Source organism: Lonchura striata, chromosome 6 (genome assembly GCF_046129695.1).
Source record: "Lonchura striata isolate bLonStr1 chromosome 6, bLonStr1.mat, whole genome shotgun sequence".
Classification (NCBI taxonomy): Eukaryota; Metazoa; Chordata; class Aves; order Passeriformes; family Estrildidae; genus Lonchura; species Lonchura striata.
In genome coordinates, this window is record NC_134608.1 from 43,014,515 (window position 1) to 43,036,156 (window position 21,642).

Genomic DNA, 21,642 nt, shown 5'->3' on the forward strand with positions numbered 1-21,642 from the left:
TCTCACAGACCTGCTCTAGGTTAATGTAGAGCAATACTTCTCTAAAATTAACTGAGCTCCTTATTTTCAAAAATTTAGGGTTTTTTTTATTGTACCAGTATCTCTCCTTTTGTACTTAATAGAACATATGTGTTCTGGTTTTATGTAGTGTTTATATGTATCCATATCTATGTCTCTGTCATGCTTTTGATAGTCTCAGTGTTAGAAAAGGGGTGGTATTTCCTGTTTATTCCTCGTTCATTCCATCTGATCATTTAAAAAATCATATAATTCTTTCACAGCTCAGCAGTGCTGCTGCTGGATACCTTCTCCATTTGAATACTAATGCTGTGAATTAAATAGCAAGGCAAATGTGCACTTTATCATTTCAGTAGCTTGTACAAGCAAAATCTTGTTTCAACAGATGTACAAGAACTCCGGACTTCTTTCTGAGTTTGGGTTATACTAAGCCATACTTTGAACCTTTTGAGTTTATGTCTTAAATGCTTGGCTTTTTGATTTTTCTTTTTACAGTCAAAGAAACTGCAAATTTGCTTAAAGACCTCCTCAGCACAAAGAAACGACATTAAATACATATGTTGGGAGCACTTTAAAAGAGCATGTGATGTACTAATAAATCAGGGCAGAATCAATCTTGAAGACTTTCTGTGCGCTTGCATCCTAGAAGAATTCAGCACTAAGAGGCAAGTAAGTAAGCGCTGTAAGAAACAAGCAAATTGCATATAATGAAAAGCATCTGACATCTTCATACAAAGTATTCCTTTCTTAACAAGTAATGTAAAAAAGATGACAGCAGGTGGGAATAAAATTTACTGTCAGAAAGCCCAAGACTTTTGAAAATGCTAGAATTTGGACATTATAATCACAACATTAAGGCATCCCTAAAAGACCTGACTTACCATTTTTTTAAAGGCAAGTGCCTACTTTCTTGAAATTAGGCATTTCTATTTAATTTTATACTGAACACTGAAAAGTACCTAATTCTACAAAGAGTTCAGCACTAAATTGGTACTTCTCTTTCTGATTGTCCTGTTGAGTCATTTATACATAACTTTGATCTCTGACATTATTTACTTTGTGTCCTTCCCACATGTGGAAAGGCTTCCTCAGCTCACTGCAATACACGAAACTAAGCCAAGAGCTGCATTTAGTGCACTTTGATGCTTTTCTAGACAAGGTAATGAAGTACAGCAAAATTCACTTGGTGTTACTACTTTTTATATTATCAGAGTTCAATCACTACCAATATGCCCCTGTAGGATAGAACTTCTAGCAAAGGATCAACAAGAAAATTACTAAATATTTCCCTTTTGATGTTCTAAAGAATCTCAGTTATGTAAGAGAATGAAAATACATGGGTTTTTTAAATCTGAAATACTCTTCAGAAATTGTTTAGTAATAAAGGCATCACAGAAAACAAATAATTGCTATCAGGGAAGCACTACTGTTCAAAGGCTGTTCCAGTTTCAGGAGGCTGAGTGACTCTATACTTATCTGGTGCTGGCACTGAGCTACTCTGCAAATGCACAAGTCATTTCCCTTCTTTCAGCCTGTTTTTATCTGTCTATACAATTGAGATGAAGTATGTTGCAGAGCAAATACCAGGACAACAAATATCCATAAAACAGATCAGTTATTATTGCAAAAATAATCTATTAAGTTTACATTTCTATGTCTGGGATTTTTTTTTACATTTAGGGGCTCTGTATGGCATTTGATTTTATACTATATTGAATAAAGGCTACAAAGAGATAGCTACTGAATTTATGATCAATAGAAAATTGCAAATTTTGTCTCCCAACCAATTCTTTCAAATGATCCAGCACAACACATCAATAAAAAGCTCTGAATTGACGCTGTTTCCCTATTTCATGCCCTGTTTAAGTTCCCTGGGGATGACAGATTAATTTAATTCATTTTACTGAACTGTCTAGTTGCTTTTATTGGCAAATCTACTCATAGGTTGAAATTTCTCTTGGGGTTAGCATTGTCCTACTGGTCCATTTTTAAATAAAAGCACATTCACTGTCACTTCTCATATAGTTCTCTGGTATGCTTTCTGCTGTGAAGACTGACATTTGTAAAGTGCCCCCACTGACACTTATATGGGAAGCTTAAGGTTGTTGTTTTTCCTAAATGTGGTTAATGTAAAAAGGAAGCAGACAGCTACAGTCAAATGGACTGTGAACTGAATACCTTGCCCAGCTTTCACTGGGGAATTTAGTTAATCTGAGCACAACACAGAATATGGCCCTGGCATGCCACCTGTAAGCACAGAAGTGATCAGTCACTTCCAAACTTCCTCCACTTGACAGTTTGTTCAGCAGAGGCATCAAAACAACAGCACCAAGGCTAAGAAGTTTCAATCCAAGCTGTGGCTTGCTTAGATGGGTCTAAATAAGGTCCCTGGACTTCATCAAACTCCCAAGCAGTGGGAGGTATATGAAATACAGCAAAACTAACAGCATGAATGGAATTCATTTAATCCTAGCAGTCAAATGCCCAGAATCATGAAAAAAAATGCAAATCTTAACTTGGATTTGGGTAAGAATTTTGTCCATGGTAGCATTTTCCTATCCAGCTGAACAATCCCTAATCCTGTACTTTTAGAAGTGGGAGAGGAGTAATTTAAAATTTTCTATATGAAAATTTTGAAGCTTGGACCATTTGGTGGGTTTTTTTCTGTATTTTTTAACAAGGTCAAATGAGATATTTTATGCTCCAGTGAATTTCCCGTTCTTCCTCTGAGTTTTAAAATTGAGCAGATGTTGCCTTCTGATTTTGAGCATCATAGCTCTGCACCAGATTTCAAACACTCTCCTTAAGATTTGAAAGAGGCTTTTGTCCTCTGTGGCAATATTTTCAAAAGCAGAGTTGGATGGATTTCTATGAGATTTTGTCCAAAGTTTTTCTAGAAAGTGTGTAGTTCTGAACACACCACTCATTGACCTCATCTGCAGAAATCTGTATCACCCGCTCCTTTGTAAATTCAGCTCTTCTGAGGCTCCTTCAACTGCAAAGCTTTACAGCGAGTATGGAAGATGTCATCTTCTTGCACTCATGCTCTAATTTACTAAATTAGATTCCCATGGGGTCACCAGCCCTTCTGCCCATATATTCATCTAGTTCCTATTATCCCTATGACAAAAAAACACACTTTGGATGCTCTAAATAGGAAAAATAAAGAGACTTAACTAGAATCTTAACCTAGCTATCAAATGCCCATTCATTACAGAATCAATAAAAAGGGTTTTAAAAAAATTCCATTACAGAGCAAGTACTCCTACAATTTTAAAATAGTATTTATTTAAGTTGTATAGGTCATGTTCATGTTTTATATGCTGAGATCAGAGTTTTAAAAATATATTTACGTATGTTTATCCATTCTCCATCAGATCTGTAGACATTAAATAATAGTCTTACTATAGGATTTACTTGTCAATTAGTCTATGAACTCTCATTTTCTCACTGCACTAAGCACATTTTAAAAAACAGAACCACTGGGATTTTCAGGAATACTAAAATCTGGAAGATTAAAAACCCATATCAAAGATGTAATTTTATGGTCCAGCTAAATTATAACACATCTCTGTGCTAGTTAAACCCAACACACATAATTAAACCAATTACAAAGAATTTAGAAGGACTTATTTTCATTCCAGATCTTGTTGTATGTGAACTAAGAGAGTATCTTTCCAAATAGCACAGGAAGAATAGAAGTAGTAGAAGGTAATATCACACATTCAGACACAATAAAAAGACAACATTCTAAAAATGTGATTTTCTTGATTGGGATATTAGCAATTCGTAAAAAGCCAAATTGAAGTCAGGAATGTAAAAATTCATTAATCTTGTTTCCCACATTTTTAAGAATTAAACTATACTCTCAGCAGAAGGTCCTAATGTATTCACAGGGGGTCACTCCAGGCTATATATAGCCTCAAAAGGCTCTTTTTAGCTAGGCCAGAACAACCAAGGATGCTTGGGTCTTTCTACTCTAGGTATATTCTTTACAGCTTCACTGTGTGTAAATTTAGCATATGAATAAAAATTTATAAATCACTTATGAAATGCTTTCAAGAATAACATGGAAACTTCAGCTGAAAATAGCCTTGCAATGCTATACCTAGTACAAATTCATGCAAAAGTGAAAATGACCTTCTGTAAATATGTTATTCTGGGAAATCAATGGGATCCAATTAGTTTTGTGTGTTTTCTGTTTCCAATGTTATGACAGACAAAAATCTATTAGATGACAATGTATGTTTTATGCTTTAAGTAGATTTTTTACAGGTTACTAGTTTACAATGCAGACCAGCATGTTGGGTATTTTTAAAGAAAAATGAAAGTAGGAGGAAAACAAGTGCATTTCTAAGCATTTGATTCAGGTAAAGCTCTACCTTTTATATTATTTTAGTGGCAAATGCCTACAGTGACAGTGAAAGTGACTGAAATACACGCTGAGGCTTTTTGCAAGTAGCATCATGACATGCAGCATGCCTCTATGATAGGAGCTATCCCCAGTGTATCAATCATACATAAGACCAGAACCAGATTTTCAATCCTCTTATCTCATCCCCCAGTGTCTCCTTTCTCTTCTATATTTTATAGCCAGGAGAGACAGAAAGTTGCCACAAGATTATTTCTGTGGCAGCTTCAGCTCCCCCATTGGTTTTCTGCTCAATGCTTGTGACTGACACTTAGTTCTGCCTGAAGGATAAGGACAGAACAGACTTCTGAGTACCAATCAATGGGGCATGCCACATGCTGTAATTGAAAAATACAGTGCTTCTGCAATAGTATGAGGACATCACTTCTAGTGTAAAGCAGTGGTAAAGAGAATTGTGAGTAATATATAGCTTGCACTTATTTTTATGACACCTGTCTGAACATGGTTAAAAAATGTGAACCTGAGCTACAGAATTGGACTTCTGTAATTCAGCAATGCTCAGATCAAGGTTAAGCTCCACTTTTAATTTCATCTGCAGAGCATGAGATCTTTTCAGCCTAATCATCTATCTGATGTCCTGCTGTACCTTCATCCAAGTTACCTGTTAGCTTGGCCCAGGATGGGCCAGGTTGGAAGTGACCACAGTGGTCTTATCTCCCTGGTCAAGCAGGGTCATCCTAGAGCACCTTGCACAGGATTGTATCCAGAGAGATCTTGAGTATCTCCAGTGAGGAGACTCCACACCCTCTCTGGGCAGCCTGTTCCAGTGCTCATTTACCCTCACAGTAAAGAAGTTCTTTCTCATGTTCAGGTGGAACTTCTGTGCATCAGTTTCTGCCCATTGCCTCCTGTCCTATTGCTGGCACCACTGAGAAAGGCCTGGCTCCATCCTCTGACACCCTCCTGTCACATATCTATAGACATTGATAAGGTCCCCTCTCATTCATCTCTTCTGGAGCTGAACAGACCAGACTGCCTCAGCCTTTCCTCCTAAGTGAGATGCTCCTAAATGAGAGTTCCTTAATAATCCCTGTAGCCCTCTGCTGGACCTGCTCCAGGAGCTCCAAGTCTCTCTAGTCCTGAGGAGCCCAGAACTGGACACAGAACTCCAGATGTGCCTCACCAGGGCTGAGTAGAGGGACAGGATCTTTTCCCTCAACCTGCTGGCAGTGCTGTTCCAAATGCACCCCAGGATCCCATTGGCCTCCTTGGCCACTGCTGCCCATGGACACCTTGTTTTCCACCAGGACCTCCAGGTCCTTCTCCACAGAGCTGCTTTCCAAGAGCTCAGCCCCAGCCTGTGCAGGTGCAGGGGGTTATTCCTCCCCAGGAGCAGAACCTGCACCTGCCGTGGTTGAATTTCAGCAGGTCCCTTTCTGCACATCTCTCCAGTCTGTCAAGGCCCTTCTGAAGGGTGGCACAGCACTCTGGGGTGTGGGCCACTCCTCCTGGCTTTGTGTTGGCAGGGAACTCTGCCCCTTCCTCCAAGTCATTGATGAATTAGGTAAACCAGACTGGGCCCAGTATTGAACCCTGGGGGACACCACCAGTGACAGGGCTCCAACCAGACCCTGTGCTGCTGATCATGACCTTCAGAGATCTGCCACTCAGCCAGCTCTCAACCCACTTCACTGTCCATTAATCCAGCTCTCAATTCCTGAGTTTGCCTACAAGGATTTTGTGAAGGACAGTGTTGAAAGCCTTCCTTGCTGAAATCAATTTAGACAACATCCACATCCCTGCAGGTAGCTGTTTCATCATAGAAGACAATCACTTTGTAGAAGGCACATACACAGGCAGAGCACAGTGGGCTAGTGTTAGTAAAGCTGTAAAAGTACCCGAATTGCACACTAATCTCAGGCCATCTCACACTATTAAGCACTTTCCTTAGGCTCTTCTTTTATGGAGACTTCTCAAGCAAAACAATGCAAGATGTCCTTAGGAAACATCTATGCTTCCGAACAGTGCATGTTCCCCTGCCTCCCTAAAGCAAGCATAAATGGCTAACCACCTGTAGAGACAGAGCAGCCTGGGAAACAATCTGTAGAAAGTTGTCCTTAGGACTCCCACTGCTGAGTGGAAAAACAAAAGCATCACAAAGATTTGCCCGAAGACACAAAGCAGGTGAGTAGCACAATGACACTAAATACCACTCTTTTATCTTTCCTTCTGTCTGTGGTATCTAACAGGAGGTTTGGGAAATTACATACCTTTCAAAAGATATGTGAATGTATTTAGAAATTCCTCATATGACTGCTCATGGCTATTAATAAATTGATCAAGGATGCTGTTCTTTAACAGTTGTTCTCCCATGATCATCTACACCTTGAGAGTCGACTAGGTATATCTGTTTTTGTAGGCTGCTTCTGCAATAGAAAGAGAAGAGCTATATTTACCTGCAGGCAGAAGACAAGTCAACAGAAAACAAGTCAACAGAGAAATCCCTAGTTCACGTAGACGGGCACTGGAAAGTATAATTTTTCTTCTCTCATTGTGAAGTTCTGATCTCATCAGTGGAACTTTACTCAAGTAAACATGTCTCCCAAAATTCACATGGACATAGAAATTTTAAGTACAAAAGGAGAAACTGTGATCATTTATGCTTGAAATTTATGACCTTGGGTCATAATGGGCCACAGAAGTGCCAGCTTCTTTTGGTGTTGTTAATTCCCTTAAGTTGTTCAGTCTTTCAAACCCTGCCTTCTTTCCAGAAACAGTGACACCCCACATCAGCATGCTGTATTTAACAACCAGGACACAACTGTACATTCAAATTTTGGAATGAATCCATCATCTCCAGGTGCACCGCTCACTGTACCATCAAAGCCACAAACCCAGCTTTTGGACCACACGTTAAATCCCAGTGTGTCTGTGGGTATGCTGAGGCACCACACAGGACAGAGAGAGCATGCTGGAGCTGGACAGCCATGCAGGAAAGCAAGGACCATTCTTGAGAAGGGAAAAAATCCTAAGAGCTGAAGGAAGGAAGCTCCACTCTCCAACCACACAGCAACAGCTCTGCAGCCCACCTTCATCACTTAACCTTCATCTACGGGTCCTGCACAGCCCTTGGTGAAGCCTGCTGAAGTTAACCTTGCTCCCAAACTCATAAAATCTGTTTAAATGCATGTTAACAGCTGCATGATGCTAAACACTTAAATATTACTTTTTTTTCATACACATAGGTCCACACCAATAGAATTGGTTTGCATACACAAACCTAACCGAGATGCAGGAACACATAATACATGAAGTCCTTGATTTGCATGTGTTCCTCTGTTTCCTTTCCTAATTTAGCACAACACTAAGAAGTGGGTTTTGGGAATGAAAGCTTAATTCCTCACCAAAACTTCAATAATACTAAGGAAAGGTTGCCAACCTGATACTGAAGTTAAGTAAGATCAAAGAATTGTTTGGAGACCAGAAAGAAAATAAAGCATGACTTCTAACATAAAGCTCTAATTTTATTGCATTGCCTGCTTCCAAGGAAGACTAATGTTCTGAAGATATCAAAATACATGAACACCCACATGACCTAAAGTTTAAGTTTTCTAATATTTTACAAAAATCCAACCATTACTAATCTCTCTGTAGACTGACAAAGCAGAATGTAACTCAACAGACTCTCAGAGTTGTTTATGTCTATTACAGGGCTTTGAGAGTCAAGCAGTACCTTCTATTCCTCATTATTGTTATTAAAACCATTACTTGAAATAGCGCTGTGATGTGTAAGGCTACTGTAAAAGAACAAATATATATATCTAATCAAGAAAAAGTTATTAACTTTTTCTTTGAAGTCTGGTGTCTAGGATCTCCAACTCCTTTACAAACACTAACATAATAAACTTAAAAACATTCCCATAAGGAAAATAAATACTATTCCAAATAGCAGATTAAAAAAATGAGTCACCAAGAATTAAAATTATTTAAAAACAGGTTAGTGGAGGGCTGACAGCCAGTCTTACACTAATTCACTCTAAAATGCTCTAGATTAAATTAGAAAGTTAATATGCATTTTGGGGGCATAATCATATTCTTAACCATCTGCATGACAGCTTTCTCTGTGAAAACCATACTCTACAGCCATCACAGCCATGAGATCATGAGCCCGAGACTCAGCACCCAGACCAGGTGGTACCAAAATCATGTATTTCAATTCTTACTCTGCTGTGCAGCTTCTACTTCCCACAGAATGTGGGAAACTTCACTTCAGATATTCCCCTGCACAGCTGTTATTGAGGTTTACAGAATCATCTCCTCATGGAGAGGAAAAATCAGCAAGGCCCTAATGAAAGCCTAGGTTCTGTCAGAAAAACAGCCACCCTTTCAAACAACAGAGGAGAGACTGGCAACCAGAATTGCCTGTTCCCTGCTTGCAACAATTTTCAAGAACTGCCTGGTAGCATGGCCCTAAATAACAGCAAGTGCAGATGATGGTATGTGGGCAATATCTACTGCCCCTGAAACTGAACATGTGCTTAGGATGGATGGAACAAGAAGGCTGTTCAAAATTTATCTCAATCCATCAAGGCTTTGGTATTTTTTTCATTTTCATTCTACTTTGTTTTCTGCTGCTTCCCACTACTTTATTCCAGAGTCTCTCTTAAATGACCACCACACTGCGTCAGCCACAGAAGTTTTGTGAGGTGAACAGCTGAAACCAGGCTGACCAGAAGACTCTCACCTTTGCTAAGAAGCTAACCAGTAGATTCTACATAAATAAAATGCTTCACCCAATTCACAGCCTCAAGGAAATGACCTCTTTAAATTATCCCCCAAAAAATGAAAAAATACACTTTAAGGAATGAAATTACTGCAGTGTTTTGGTAAAGAATAGATACTACTAAAATCAAAAACTTATCTTCATTTTTCCCCAAAGGAATCAAACTAACTTGGAAGTGTCAAGGAAAGTAAAGCAGGGGTGTCTGATCCTTTCCTTTTGCTGGCTTTGGATACTTCAGGAGTCAAATATCAGTAAGTGATGCATTCAAGCAGCAACTATGCTTTCTTCTTTTTGCAATTCACTCCTGCTCATCCATCCAAATTACTTTAATGAGATTTCTTGAGGCAATCACTCATTAAGCCTTGCTGATCATCAGCAGATTGTGCAAAATCAATTTTCTTTCTTAAAACACAGTCTTCTTCCAAGCAGTTTAAGACAAATCAGAAGTCTCTGCATTGAATCACAAAGGCAGGTCAAGTGAGTATTAGTATGATTTCAATTATACAGTGATTAATTCTATTAAACAACACAAAACGTGGTGGAATATAAACTTCCTGGTTTATGTTGCATTTTTAAGTGCTTTATGTTTCTTTAAAATACAATGGAGGCAATGAAAGAAAAGTCAAGATTATGAATTTTTTAAGGAAAGAGCAGTAAAGCTAATTGTCTCAATAAAATCTTACGTAATTTAATTTTTTGGTGAAAAAAAAAATTACTAGCATTTCTAGCATACGTTCAAGTCAGGTTTTCACACTATTTTCTCTCCTAGAAGTCATTCTCAAATTTTAAAAAAGGCTGATTAATAAATGGGTTTTTTTAATAGTTCGCCCATAGGTTCATGGAAAATATCCACTAGGTATACCTGTTATCAAGATTTTATAATCTATATCTGCAAAATTCAGATTGAACATAAATACACTATTTTTAAATCATATACTCTATTACCACTGGACAATGCCCCATCTTTTTTCCCTATAGAGCTATCACATTAACTACACCTTTAACAAAATTGTTGCAGCAATGAAGTAGCAGCTTTGCAAAAAGAATGAGATTTTAGCAGACAAGTGCACTCAGAATCAATTTAAGTCTATCTAGGTTCTGGCTGCTCCCAAAAAGGCCACCACCACCTTTACTTCCTCTACACCACCTGGTCTACCACTCCAGTCCATCTCTTGGGCAGACAAAATAAACTACCAACACAAAACCTGAGAGTAAACAGAGCAAATGTATGTATTATTCTGTATTAAAGACATATTTTCCAACCTGCCTTTCCACCCATATTATCATGATTGCCCATATAAGGGGACAGTGGGAATGTGCAGCATGATCAAGGGAAAGATACAGGATTGCCCTTTTGGCAGCTTGTCATAATTGCTTACGCAACCCTGAAAGCACAGCCTCATCAGAAACACCCTCACAAATGGTCCAGAAAGCTGTGCCTCCTCCACACTGCAAAAGCACATGTCAGCAGGGCACTCCTACACCCACTGTGCTGAGCTGGAGCCTGCAGTGCAGATCATCAGCCCCCATGGTGCAAAGAGGCAGGCAAAGCTGGAACTCAAGCCTGTCCTTAACAAATGCTTGTTGTTAGCTATGCGCCGTGGTTACTGCCTTAACAAACATCCCAGGATGGTGCCTTAAAAGTAGGCCAGGTGAAAGGTGTGATTCTGGGAATTCCTGCTTCAGAAAGACATAAAACATTTTGAGTCAAGCAGTTGCCCATTTTCCCACAGACAGAAAACTGCCTCCTTCTTGTCTAGACATCTGCAAATGTGTACTTACAGAAGAAAGCTCTCCCTGCTCTACTGTACTGCCCTGCTTTTCTCCCTCCTCCTCCCTGCTACCACCACCTGTAGGGAGGCAGAGCTCCAGGAGCAAACACAAAGGCACCAAGTTCTGGCCACAAGCAGGTGCAGATCAACCCAGCTGGAGGAAAAAACATAAAAGTTACAAAGGACAAAAACTTTCAGATGAGGTTCCTTCCAACATCTCACAATTCATGTGAGATGAAAATGTGATCCATGATAGCTAATCCTGTTAAAATCAACTGGATGTTTGCCATTGCCTTCAGCAGGAGGCCTTAAGGGCACACACTTAATGCATCAGCAGTTTGTGTGGATGGGAGCTGCATCTGCTTGCCTGAGTGCATTACTGAGCCTGAGAGCTGACCTTTAGATGGACAAAAACATGTGCCTCGCTTGTCCAGCTCATATAAGCTTTTAAAGGATATATCCGAGGGCTTTAATTGCAAGCAAGCATGTTGATCCTTTTGGATTTCAGTGCTATTATGCCAGTCCCATACCTGAGCAGAATTTTTTTTTAATGAATTTCCAATGGCTTCAAGAGTACTGCTCCCTTTAAAGACAGCCTGGAGGTCCATGGTAAGGGTAACATTTCATCCAAACTGCTGCAGCCACTGCCCCCTGGAATGCAATTGTCCAGGATCTGATAGTCAAAGCACAGCTGGATTCAATCAGATATTTTTGATAAGCCCTCCAAATCAAGCCCTCTCCCTCACAAGTTAAATACCATTTACTGTCAGTTTCAGATGAGACAGAAAATTGAAGACTGTAGGATGCTGGACTCCCTGTGCCCTTTTTTACAGGTTTCAGCCTGTGGGTCCTGGCTAAGTATCTAGCATATTTCTATTCTGGCTGGCAAACCCTACACAAATGAGTAAGGCAGTCTTCTCTTTCCCTGCTGAGCTGGAGTGCATTACTGCAACCCACAGGAAGCTAGCTAAATTTCAGCTCAGAGACGACTGTGTTTTACTGGCAGAAAATATGCTGAAAAGCCTGGAAATATCTCAATGCAATTTCGAATGATTTGGGATGAAGAAGATGCAAACAATATATTATCTTAAGAAATTAATTGTAGAAGAAGACAACCAAGTGAAATAAAGCATTTCCGTAACAGTGAGCAATCCACTGAAAACATACTAGCTCTGTCCATGTTATTAAAATAGAAATTGTGAAGGAAAATCTATTCATTTTCACATAAAGTTAAATTTAGGATGGAAATCTAAGATCTTCTTGCTATGACCAGGACAGTTTTGAACATAATTTTCCTACCATGTAGGTTTTTCTGAAGCTATTTGCTGCAGCTTCTCCAAAGCACTTTGTCATTGACAAAGATCAGCTTAGACAGGCCATGTACTCATCCAAAAATGACATGCTGTTGCCAAAAAAAAAATTAATTTCTCTATCTTCTCAACTACAGTAATTGGAAAAATAATTTCTAAAGATAAGGCATGTCAACTGGTAGAAAAAAAAGTCTAAAATTAATGTAAAATATTAAAGTGACACAACTGGGGGACTGGATTTTTCACTTAAATTTCTTGGATTTTTTGGTTGGGTTTTTTTGTTTGTTTGTTTGTTTGTTTGTTTTTTTGCCAGTAGATCTTTGACACAGATCCAAACAAAGGTCAGAATACATCAAACACTTTGATAAAAAGCTGTTGAGTATTATCTAAGCCCTACTGAAAATACAAATAAATGTGTTCTGAATGCCCTTAACTTCAGGGGAAGTCCTTCAGCATTCAGCTCTGCACTACAGCTTCCTTTTATCTTTGTTTCAGTAGAAAAGGCCCATATGGATGCCACAGGGCACAGTGCCTTAACACTGCTGTATTTCAGATGAGAAATATCACCACATCCTATCTGCATTACAGTTATTCAGCATCTCAAGACAATTTTCACAAACATTTGGTGTTTGCTTTGCTGTACTAATCAAATTCTATTTCAAGTTCTTTCTATTTCTACTCTCACAGCAGTTTCAAATGGGAGTTGAGATATTTCTAAAATACTGTGCAGCAGATGTTGTAACTCAGGAGTGGGTGAAGTAGGGCCAGGAAAACAAAAGCAGAGAGCTATGAAGAGTAATTGTTTTCCAGGTTTTTCTGTTTATTTGTTGTGCTGTGTTATGCAAGTGGTTTATCCTCTGTGCCCCAGCACTGCTAGCTGTAGAAAGGATATGTTCCCAGTGGACTTCCCAGCGTCTCATTATTTATTTGTGTTGGAGAAAAGCACTGTGAAACTGATGAAAAATGCCACAGAAGGGTGCAAAGTTTTATTAGTCTTTCAAGGTCTGATCAGAAGGCCACCAAAGGAGAAAAAAAGACATTTCTAATTAATTCAGTGGACTTGGAGTTGGACTTTTTAGTCAGCCCTCACTCAGTGAACTGCATGCATTTGTCATTTCCTTTGCTCTGTTTCAATGTCATTGCCCACTTGCAGCAGAGAATTCCTGGGGAAAGTAGTATGCCAATCAGCAAGAGTTGTTTTCTTTTACTACCTATTGAAATTATTTTTTAACTCAAAATTTATTTTAAATTACATTTTAAAACAGCACTGAAAAATTCTGAAGATGATCACAAGGTTGATAGGTGTAAAAGAAAAAAGCGTAAAAAAACTCAACCATAAAGAAGCTTATGCTGTAGATATTTACAACCTAAGAGGCACCTGCTGTCACTCTGAGCTTCTTCCACAGCAAAGAGTTAAAGCTTCTGGAGGCTGGTGGGTTTCTTGTTGTGCCATCTAAAGACAAAAGGGGAAAGAAAACAAACCAGTCACAGCCAGTTAGCCACAGCAGATAGAGTTCTCAGGAGCACATCTGCAAATTAAGCATATAGAATCCCCTCTATCAGGCTGTCTGTCCTTGCCACAGACCCCTCGGCTGTCACAGAAGATTCCTCACATTGCTCACATTTGAATCCCAATTACACAGAAAGATTGCGGAGGACGCAAAAAACTGCTATCAGCCAGGTATGTCTAAATTACTGTTTTGCCCAAAGCAAACTTGGTTGATACACTTAGAAAATATTTTGAGAAATGCTACATAAAAGATTTCCTTCCTTAAGCTTCTTTATGGAGGACTTCAAACTTCTCTGTGTGTATGGATATGATTTTGATAGTGGGTAATATGGAAACAGCACTTGCTTTTAGGGGTATGCTCTTCTGTTTTGGATATGAAAAAACAGATCTGTCAAAGAAAAGAAAACACAATACTGCAAAATCAATTTAATTCTATACTATGTATCTGTGTTCTCATCAAAATAACTGCAAACTAATTAATGGTCAGCAATGGGTGTTTACCAGCTAAGACTCCATTGTATCCTGCATTTCATTCTCTCAGTGTCCAATCAGTACAGCTCAAATATCTTATTTTTGTGTAAATTAAAAAGGTTCTTTGTGTTTGCTACAGTTCATAAGATCAACTCATTAGTCATTCATTATTTTGCAGCATTCAAATTACTGTGAAATTATTACAAATAATACTTCCAATGCTGAAAAATATGAGATGTCACACTAAACAGCAGCACTGATTAGTCATTGTTCTCCTGATTAGAATATTTTTGTTGGATAACTAACAGGTAACAGGCAAAGCACATAGGTGAACAAACCATTTCTTCATAGGGTCAAAGAGGACAGTAACTATTAAACACAGTTTGGGGTGACTCAGTGCCACACTGTCATCTAGTGACATTTCATAAATCCTAGATTTACTAGGGTCTAGGATATAAAACAATGACAGACTTGCTTCCATAGGAGAAGCTAGAAGACAAGGAAGACTATCCAAAGGTATATGAAATGTCAGTTGCTGTTTAGGTCCTTCAGTGCTACCCCTTGCCTCTAAAAGATGTTCATCTTGTACTTCTCTGTGAACACCTAATAGGGTTTCTGAAATGGTACATCACCCAAAATTGTATCTATGTCCATCTATTTCCATAGCAAGCACATTTCAAATTACATTAACTAGTGTTTTTAAAAAATACCTTCTGTCTTCATTTGATCCTTCTATAAATGTATCTCCCAATGCATCCATCAAAACCTGAATTCCTTATAATCTCACCATATAACCAACTCTTACCTGAAAAACCTGCTCAAAATACTGTTTGATTTTAAAATAAAGACAGAGAGAATATCAGGTTTTTTTCTTTCTGTTAGCTTAGTTTCTCGCTCAAGTCTCTACTGCTTCCCAAATAGGGAGCTTATAAAAGTAATGCTGAGATTCTCATTTACTTGTATAATCCTTCTAAAAAACACGAAATATGATGAAGCATGACTCAAGTCATCATAATTGGAAATTGTTTATGTAACTCCCCACTTCTTTTCTTATTTGTCTTTACTCTTTGTAGTGTCTCTTCCCCGGTATCCTGTGTTGCACCACAACAAAGGCATTTGTCTGTTTCTCTCTGCACTAGCTACACTGCTAATCCAACTCCAGTTTTGAGCATAAAGCCACAAAAAAGCACTTTAAACTCTTTGTTTATAAGGTTAGATCTTTTGGGCTCCCTGAAGCTGTTCAGGGCTACATGAGGCACGGCCCAGAGGAATCAGTGGTATTGGAAGGTTAGAGTTGGAGGTCAGCATAGCCAAAGAGCAACCACACTGTATTGACACACTGTAATTAACAGGAAAATACGTGAAAAGCCAAAGCAATTTCAGCCAGTGCCTAAGGAGCTACTTCTGTCCAAAAATCTCAGATAAACATTCCCTCCATTACATACTGAATTGTTTGCTTATGTAAAGTTCAAGAAATATTATGAAACAAGGAAGTGTGTTTAAGTGTTCTTAACCAGTATGTTCTATGTGTCTATGAATCAAAAAATTTTCACTGATTTTTTTCTCCACTCTGTATCTGCAGACTCTTCAGATAGTGAGGTCTTCAGAAGTGAGTACTGCTCAATATCTGGGAAATAGTTTGTGATATTGTGGACACCAATAATTGCCCTATTTGGAGATTCTTTAAGTATGTGTAAAAATGTAAGATGCATACCAATATGCCAATTAAATTGTTTGCCACTTTTAATACTGTTGTTAGACTTCAAATATAAAGCAGCAGTCAAATGTAGAACTGGAGAAATAGAAGATAAAGAACTCTAATTTTCTTACATAGAACAGGAATTTTCTTATGGCATCTTCAGTATGAAAGATGTTACTTTTCTAAAGATCCTGTAAAATCAAAGCAGCTAAGTAACCAGACAATACGAAAGAAGAGACAAATGACATCTAATCAATAAACCTAACTTAGTGCAAGCTCCTCTGATGATGCCATTTTTGAATGCTTGTAAGAAACAAGCAGCAGATTCCTGTTTAGCATATCACCTGAAGGTAAATAAATTCATAGGTCTTTCCCCATGCATAATAAGGACACAACCTGCTGTGTATACTGACACGCTCAGAAAAGGGTTCACTAATTTAATTAACTTATAACCTTAACTTTAGAAGTGCAGTACTTCAAAAAGAAATCCAAATGTAGAAAAAACTAGCACCTTCAGGGCAGAGACATTAGGCTATATAGTGAACAGAACTCAACCATGATCTTTAGATGATTCCACAAGTTAAGACAGCCATTCCATGGATTGTTTTTCAAATAGAGTCAGTAATGGCTACGCCTACCCTGTCTGTGTGCTCTGGCCTGAAAACATCTCACCTTTGAAAAACATTCCATGGGAGATCCCTATTTTAGCACAGCAGTTCCCATACCAGTTTGCAGGCAGGCAGTGCAGCAATATGGTGCAACATAGCAATTGATGTAGTCAGTGTCACCAGTTCCTATGTTTTTACAGCAACTCTTCCTCTACATGAAGCTGTTCAGATCCCCCCACGTTTTAACATCACATAATTAGAAGATACCAATCCTTCCTTAAAAAGGAACAGCTATGTGGCTTGTTTTTGTTGTCACAGCAAAATGAAAAGCAGCAACTATGAAAATATGAATCCTAATTATTTTTAAGTTATTACATTTTAAAATATAGAATGTAGTGGGTTTGTTGTTTTGTTTTTTTTTCAAATATTTCGTTCACACCCTTAAATTCTGGGGATTTGGCAAAGGCTGGGACAGAAAACTTAGGGTATTTGCTAAAGGGCATCTGCCTACTGTCACCAAAGGATGCTGCCAATGAATCAGCCAGTTATTTCCCCCTCGGTGTCTTTGCTCTTCAAAGCTCTTTCACAGTCAATATCCAGGCTGATTACATAAACTCCTTTCAGTCTTTCAAACAAACATGTTTATGAGAGTAAAAGACACCCCTTGAAACCTACTCACGAAGGCGTGAGCAAAGCGCAGAGATGCCGGACAAAGGACGGGCGCTCCCTGAGGCCCCGCGGCACGGCACCCTCTAGCCCGAGATCCCGACTGGGCTGTCCTGAGATCCTGCACGGCTGCAAAGACCAAGGGCACCTCCTCCCTCTAAAGGCACTCAACAAATGCTGGCGTTTTCCTCGTAAACAAAACGCGCACTCGAGTTCCCAGCACGCCGTGCTCCCCCCGCCGGCTGCGGGCCCTGGGCCGGCTCCCGGCCGGAGCCTCCTGCCGCCCCGGGCGAGCCCGACCCGCCGGACGCGGGGCCCGGCCCTGCCGCGGCCGGGGGGCTCCGGCCCGGCATCCCCGCCGCCCCGGGCCGACAAACGGGCAGGAAATCCCGGCGCCGGAGCTGAGCCAGCAGCCCGGCCCCGCGGCCGCACTCACCGCCGCCGGCTCTCCGAGCCCGCCGGTCCCGGCTCCCCGCGGCCCGGCCAAGGAGGCGCGGGCCGGGCCGGGCCGGGCGCCCGGCCAGAACTACCGGCCCCAGCAGCCCGCGGGCCCGGGGGAGCGGCCGCGGGCCCCGGGAAGCCGCAGCAGCGCAGCCTTGTGTAGGCTCCGTGTGCCGGCAGCTCGTGGTGTGCACGAAATCCCCAAAATTCCGCGGAAATGGTGCGCGCCTCGTGCTTGATTCATGTATTGAGACGCAGAAAAGCGTGCCTTTGTGAGTTTCAGAGAGTGAACTGCAGCGCAACTTCCATAGGGTTTGTTAAAGTTGTGTTAAATAATTGTGATAGGATCTAATCACAGTAATTGTGATAGGATCTAATTGATCTGTTTGTTTTGTCTTTTTTATTTTCTCAGCCACGGTATGGCCCAGTCAACAGACAAAATGTCGCTGCAGATGGTATCCACCATCAGTAACTCGTCCTTGCTTCAGCCAGGCTTCTCTCTCCTGAATTTTGATGGGCTTGTTTTCTTTTTTGGTCAGAAAGGATGGCCAAAGAGATCCTGCCCCACTGGTGTTTTTCTCCTTGATATAAAGCAGAATGAGCTCAAAATGAAACCTGTCTTCTTCTCTAAAGATTCATGTTACCTTCCCCCTCTCCGTTACCCTGCTCTGTGCACGTTCAGAAGTGATGCAAGGGCTGATGAGTACCATTATATCATCCATGGTGGTAAAACACCTAACAATGACCTTTCTGATAAGATTTATCTTATAAGTTTGGTAAGCAAAACTAGCAAGAAAATTACGTTCCAATGCATTGAGAAAGACCTGGGTGGAGATGTCCCTGAAGCTAGATATGGGCATTCAATGAATGTAGTTCATAGCCGGGGAAAAAGCATGAGTGTGCTTTTTGGAGGGAGGTCATATACTCCTCTTGCACAAAGAACCACGGAAACATGGAACAGTGTAGTTGACTGTTTGCCATCTGTGTTTCTCATTGATTTTGAGTTTGGATGCTGTACATCATACATACTTCCAGAGCTTCAAGATGGACTTTCTTTTCACGTTTCGATTGCCAGAGATGATACAATCTACATCTTGGGAGGCCACTCACTTCAAAATAACACCAGGTCCCCCAACTTGTACAGGCTAAAAATTGATCTGCCCCTGGGCAGCCCAGCTGTGTCCTGCACCATCCTGCCAGGGGGGATATCAGTGTCAAGTGCTATAGTGACCCAGATCAGTGACAACGAATTTGTCCTTGTCGGTGGCTACCACTCAGACAACCAGAAACGGCTGGCGTGTAACACCATAGTTCTGGAAGATAGTAAGATAGAGATTGTTGAAAGTGTGGGTCCGGAATGGACACCAGATATTAAACACTGCAGAATGTGGTTTGGCTGTGATATGGGTAAAGGGTCTGTTTTGCTGGGCATTCCAGGGGCCAACAAACAAATAATTCCTGATGCAAACTATTTCTACATTTTGAGATGCAAAGGTGCAGAAGAGGACAAGGAAGAAGAATTGATAACACAAACTTGCAGTCAGACATCAAGTGAAGACCCTGGAGACTCCACTCCATTTGAAGATTCGGAGGAGTTTTTTTTTAGTGCTGAAGCCAATAGCTTTGATGCTGACGATGCTGATACTTACAATGAAGATGATGAAGAAGATGAATCAGAAACAGGCTACTGGATCACCTGCTGTGCCAGTTGCAATATTGACATCAACACATGGGTCCCTTTCTATTCGACAGAACTCAACAAGCCTGCAATGATCCTGTGTTCCAGTGGGGCTGGCCACTGGGTCCATGCGCAGTGTATGGATCTCTCAGAGACCATGCTTCTACGTCTCTCAGAAGCAAATGTCAAATATTTCTGCAATGAGCACATTGACCTTAATAAAGGGCTACAAACTCCCCAAAAAGTGATGTGCCTGAAAAAGACACCCATGAAACCATTGCGCAAAAAGAAAACCATGAAGTTATCAACATCGACGAAAAAGTCCTTTCTTCGGAGACTGTTTGAATAGATTTACACTGCTGATTTGTATTCACCTGGGAGGAAATGAAATCACAAGCAAAGGCAACAATGCTTGAAGCAAAGTGGGTTATTGAAGCTTGAAGAGATTTTTTATTTCAGTTATCTCAATGTTTTTGTTACATTTCAAAGCATATTAATTTTTTCTGTCTCTTATGTGTATTTTTGTAATACCCAGACAGGGAGCACATCTTAGAGGGCACTGTGCAAACACACAGGCAGACGCTGGTAAACTGTGTGCTGAATTTTAGGCTATAACTTATTCCCCAGTATGTTTAACGGAACTGCTGGTAGGGTAAGACATTGTCCCATGTAGTCAGTGCTGTTACCATCTGTCCATTAAGAACATATTGCCCATTTACATTTTTTATCTTAGTCAGTAGTTCTAGAAATATTTGACCTAATTTATAGCTGCATTACTCTAGTTTTATGTTGGTGTAATGAAATAAAATGAGACTAATCTGGTTTTAAACAAAAGTAGTGGTTTTAAGTCCCTTGTGTCAGAAATAATGAAATATTCAGATACTGAGGGTCAGTTTTCTTCAGAGACTTCCATTATGGAAAGCTTACATATGGAGCATTTAATTCTGGATAATTAATTTTTTATTTTGAGAGTTATGGAATGATTATATGTTAGTTTTGGCTACAGTTGAGAATAATCTCATAATAAAAATTTAATTGCTTTTTATAAACTACTGTGATCATCAACTGCTCTTTGTATTTTTAAAAATGTAGTAAGAGAATAAAGTTTATCATGAAAATGACTGCAGTATTTTTCATGTATTCATGGGTAAATCAAATACTGTAAATCCTAAAGTTTACAAAAGGACAGCACGTATTCTTGGGAGGTCCATATGAGGCCTGATGAGACGTCTAGCTTGACAGCCGCCCATGCTGTGAGCTCCCATTGACTTCAGAAGAAATTCCTTCTGATGAACAGGACTTTTATCATTTACTCCAGGTCTTCCACTATCCATTTCTTTCTCTGCTTTCCCAGGGTGACTGTGTAGAGTGCAAAAGTTTAGAAGTGCAAACTGCAGCTCAGAGTGATTCATTGAGCCAGTGGAGGCACTGTGAGGGTAAAAACAAATGCGGTTGGCTTCTCAAAACACGGGAAGATTGGATTCAGATTGAAAAGGACAATGTCAAGGTTGAATAGCCCAAGAGTTTACTAAGATTTTTGTAGATTCTCTTATTGGCTATTTGTGAAGCCTCATCATTCTTGACATTATTTTTTATTTTTGTTACTGCTCCAAACATCTTTTCAGAAAATCAATACCAGCAGCTCAACATTTGTGAGCCAACAATAATATCTCAGTATTCACAGTCCAACTCTCATGCTGGATCCCTGAATAAAAAAGAAAAACAGGAGCAGCTGTCAGCTATTTGATCACTATGTGCAGACCCTGAGCAGCCACTCCTTTACAAAGCAGTGTGTGGAGCACAGTATTCCTGTCAACACAGATGTTTCTGCACAGTACTCCCCTTAAAGCCTTAGTACCCCAACTGAACAGCAAAGAAAAGTAAAGGGCAACCATACAAAGTTTCCATTTACAAACTTTTCATGTGCTGAGGGAGCTTAAATTTTGGATTGAGCTTCTAAAGGAGAAGTATATCACCCTAACTGCCCTGTCTACAGCCTGCATATGGGTATAAATTCATAGATTTCAATGCCAACTTCCCATTTCCTTTGTTATGTTACTTTATGTAAGCTCAGAGTATATAGTGCTGTATGTTTTTCCAAGGAGTAAGTTAATATCATGTTCATGTAAAGTCCCTTCAAACTGATTAAATAGTCAATATCCCCTTTTGCAGGTTAGTCATAGGTCTTAGAGAGCTGAATTGTCATTAAAGTATGTCTTCATCATGCACTTCTTTACATCAACTAAAAAAATCCACACCTATATTAAAGCCACATCATCTCAACACCAACAAAAAAGGACAATATACTCACATA

General features: G+C 39.8%; 2 protein-coding genes across 13 annotated transcripts in view; one reads left to right on the forward strand and one right to left on the reverse strand.

The window, feature by feature from the left end:
- IFTAP (intraflagellar transport associated protein) overlaps nucleotides 1-17,740 on the reverse strand; it is a 39,404-nt gene extending 21,664 nt beyond the window's left edge. For 2 of the 12 annotated variants that reach the window (XM_021555090.2, XM_021555078.2), the window contains exons 1-3: nucleotides 17,219-17,506; nucleotides 13,623-13,708; nucleotides 6,661-6,816 (exon numbers count right to left, since the gene is read on the reverse strand). In XM_021555090.2, the coding sequence (XP_021410765.1) occupies nucleotides 6,661-6,769 (109 nt within the window). In that variant the 5' untranslated portion in view covers nucleotides 6,770-6,816; nucleotides 13,623-13,708; nucleotides 17,219-17,506. Of the gene's footprint in view, nucleotides 1-6,660; nucleotides 6,817-9,342; nucleotides 9,624-13,622; nucleotides 13,709-16,066; nucleotides 16,127-17,218; nucleotides 17,507-17,645 lie in introns of those variants that run through there. The other 10 variants (XM_021555089.2, XM_021555088.2, XM_021555085.2 and 7 more) reach the window with 10 other exon arrangements.
- RAG2 (recombination activating 2) lies at nucleotides 17,731-19,733 on the forward strand. Its single transcript, XM_021555118.2, has 2 exons — nucleotides 17,731-17,922; nucleotides 18,063-19,733. Exon 2 carries the CDS (start codon nucleotides 18,070-18,072, stop codon nucleotides 19,675-19,677), a length of 1,608 nt encoding a protein of 535 aa, XP_021410793.2. The 5' UTR covers nucleotides 17,731-17,922; nucleotides 18,063-18,069; the 3' UTR covers nucleotides 19,678-19,733.
- Nucleotides 19,734-21,642: the final 1,909 nt, after the last annotated feature.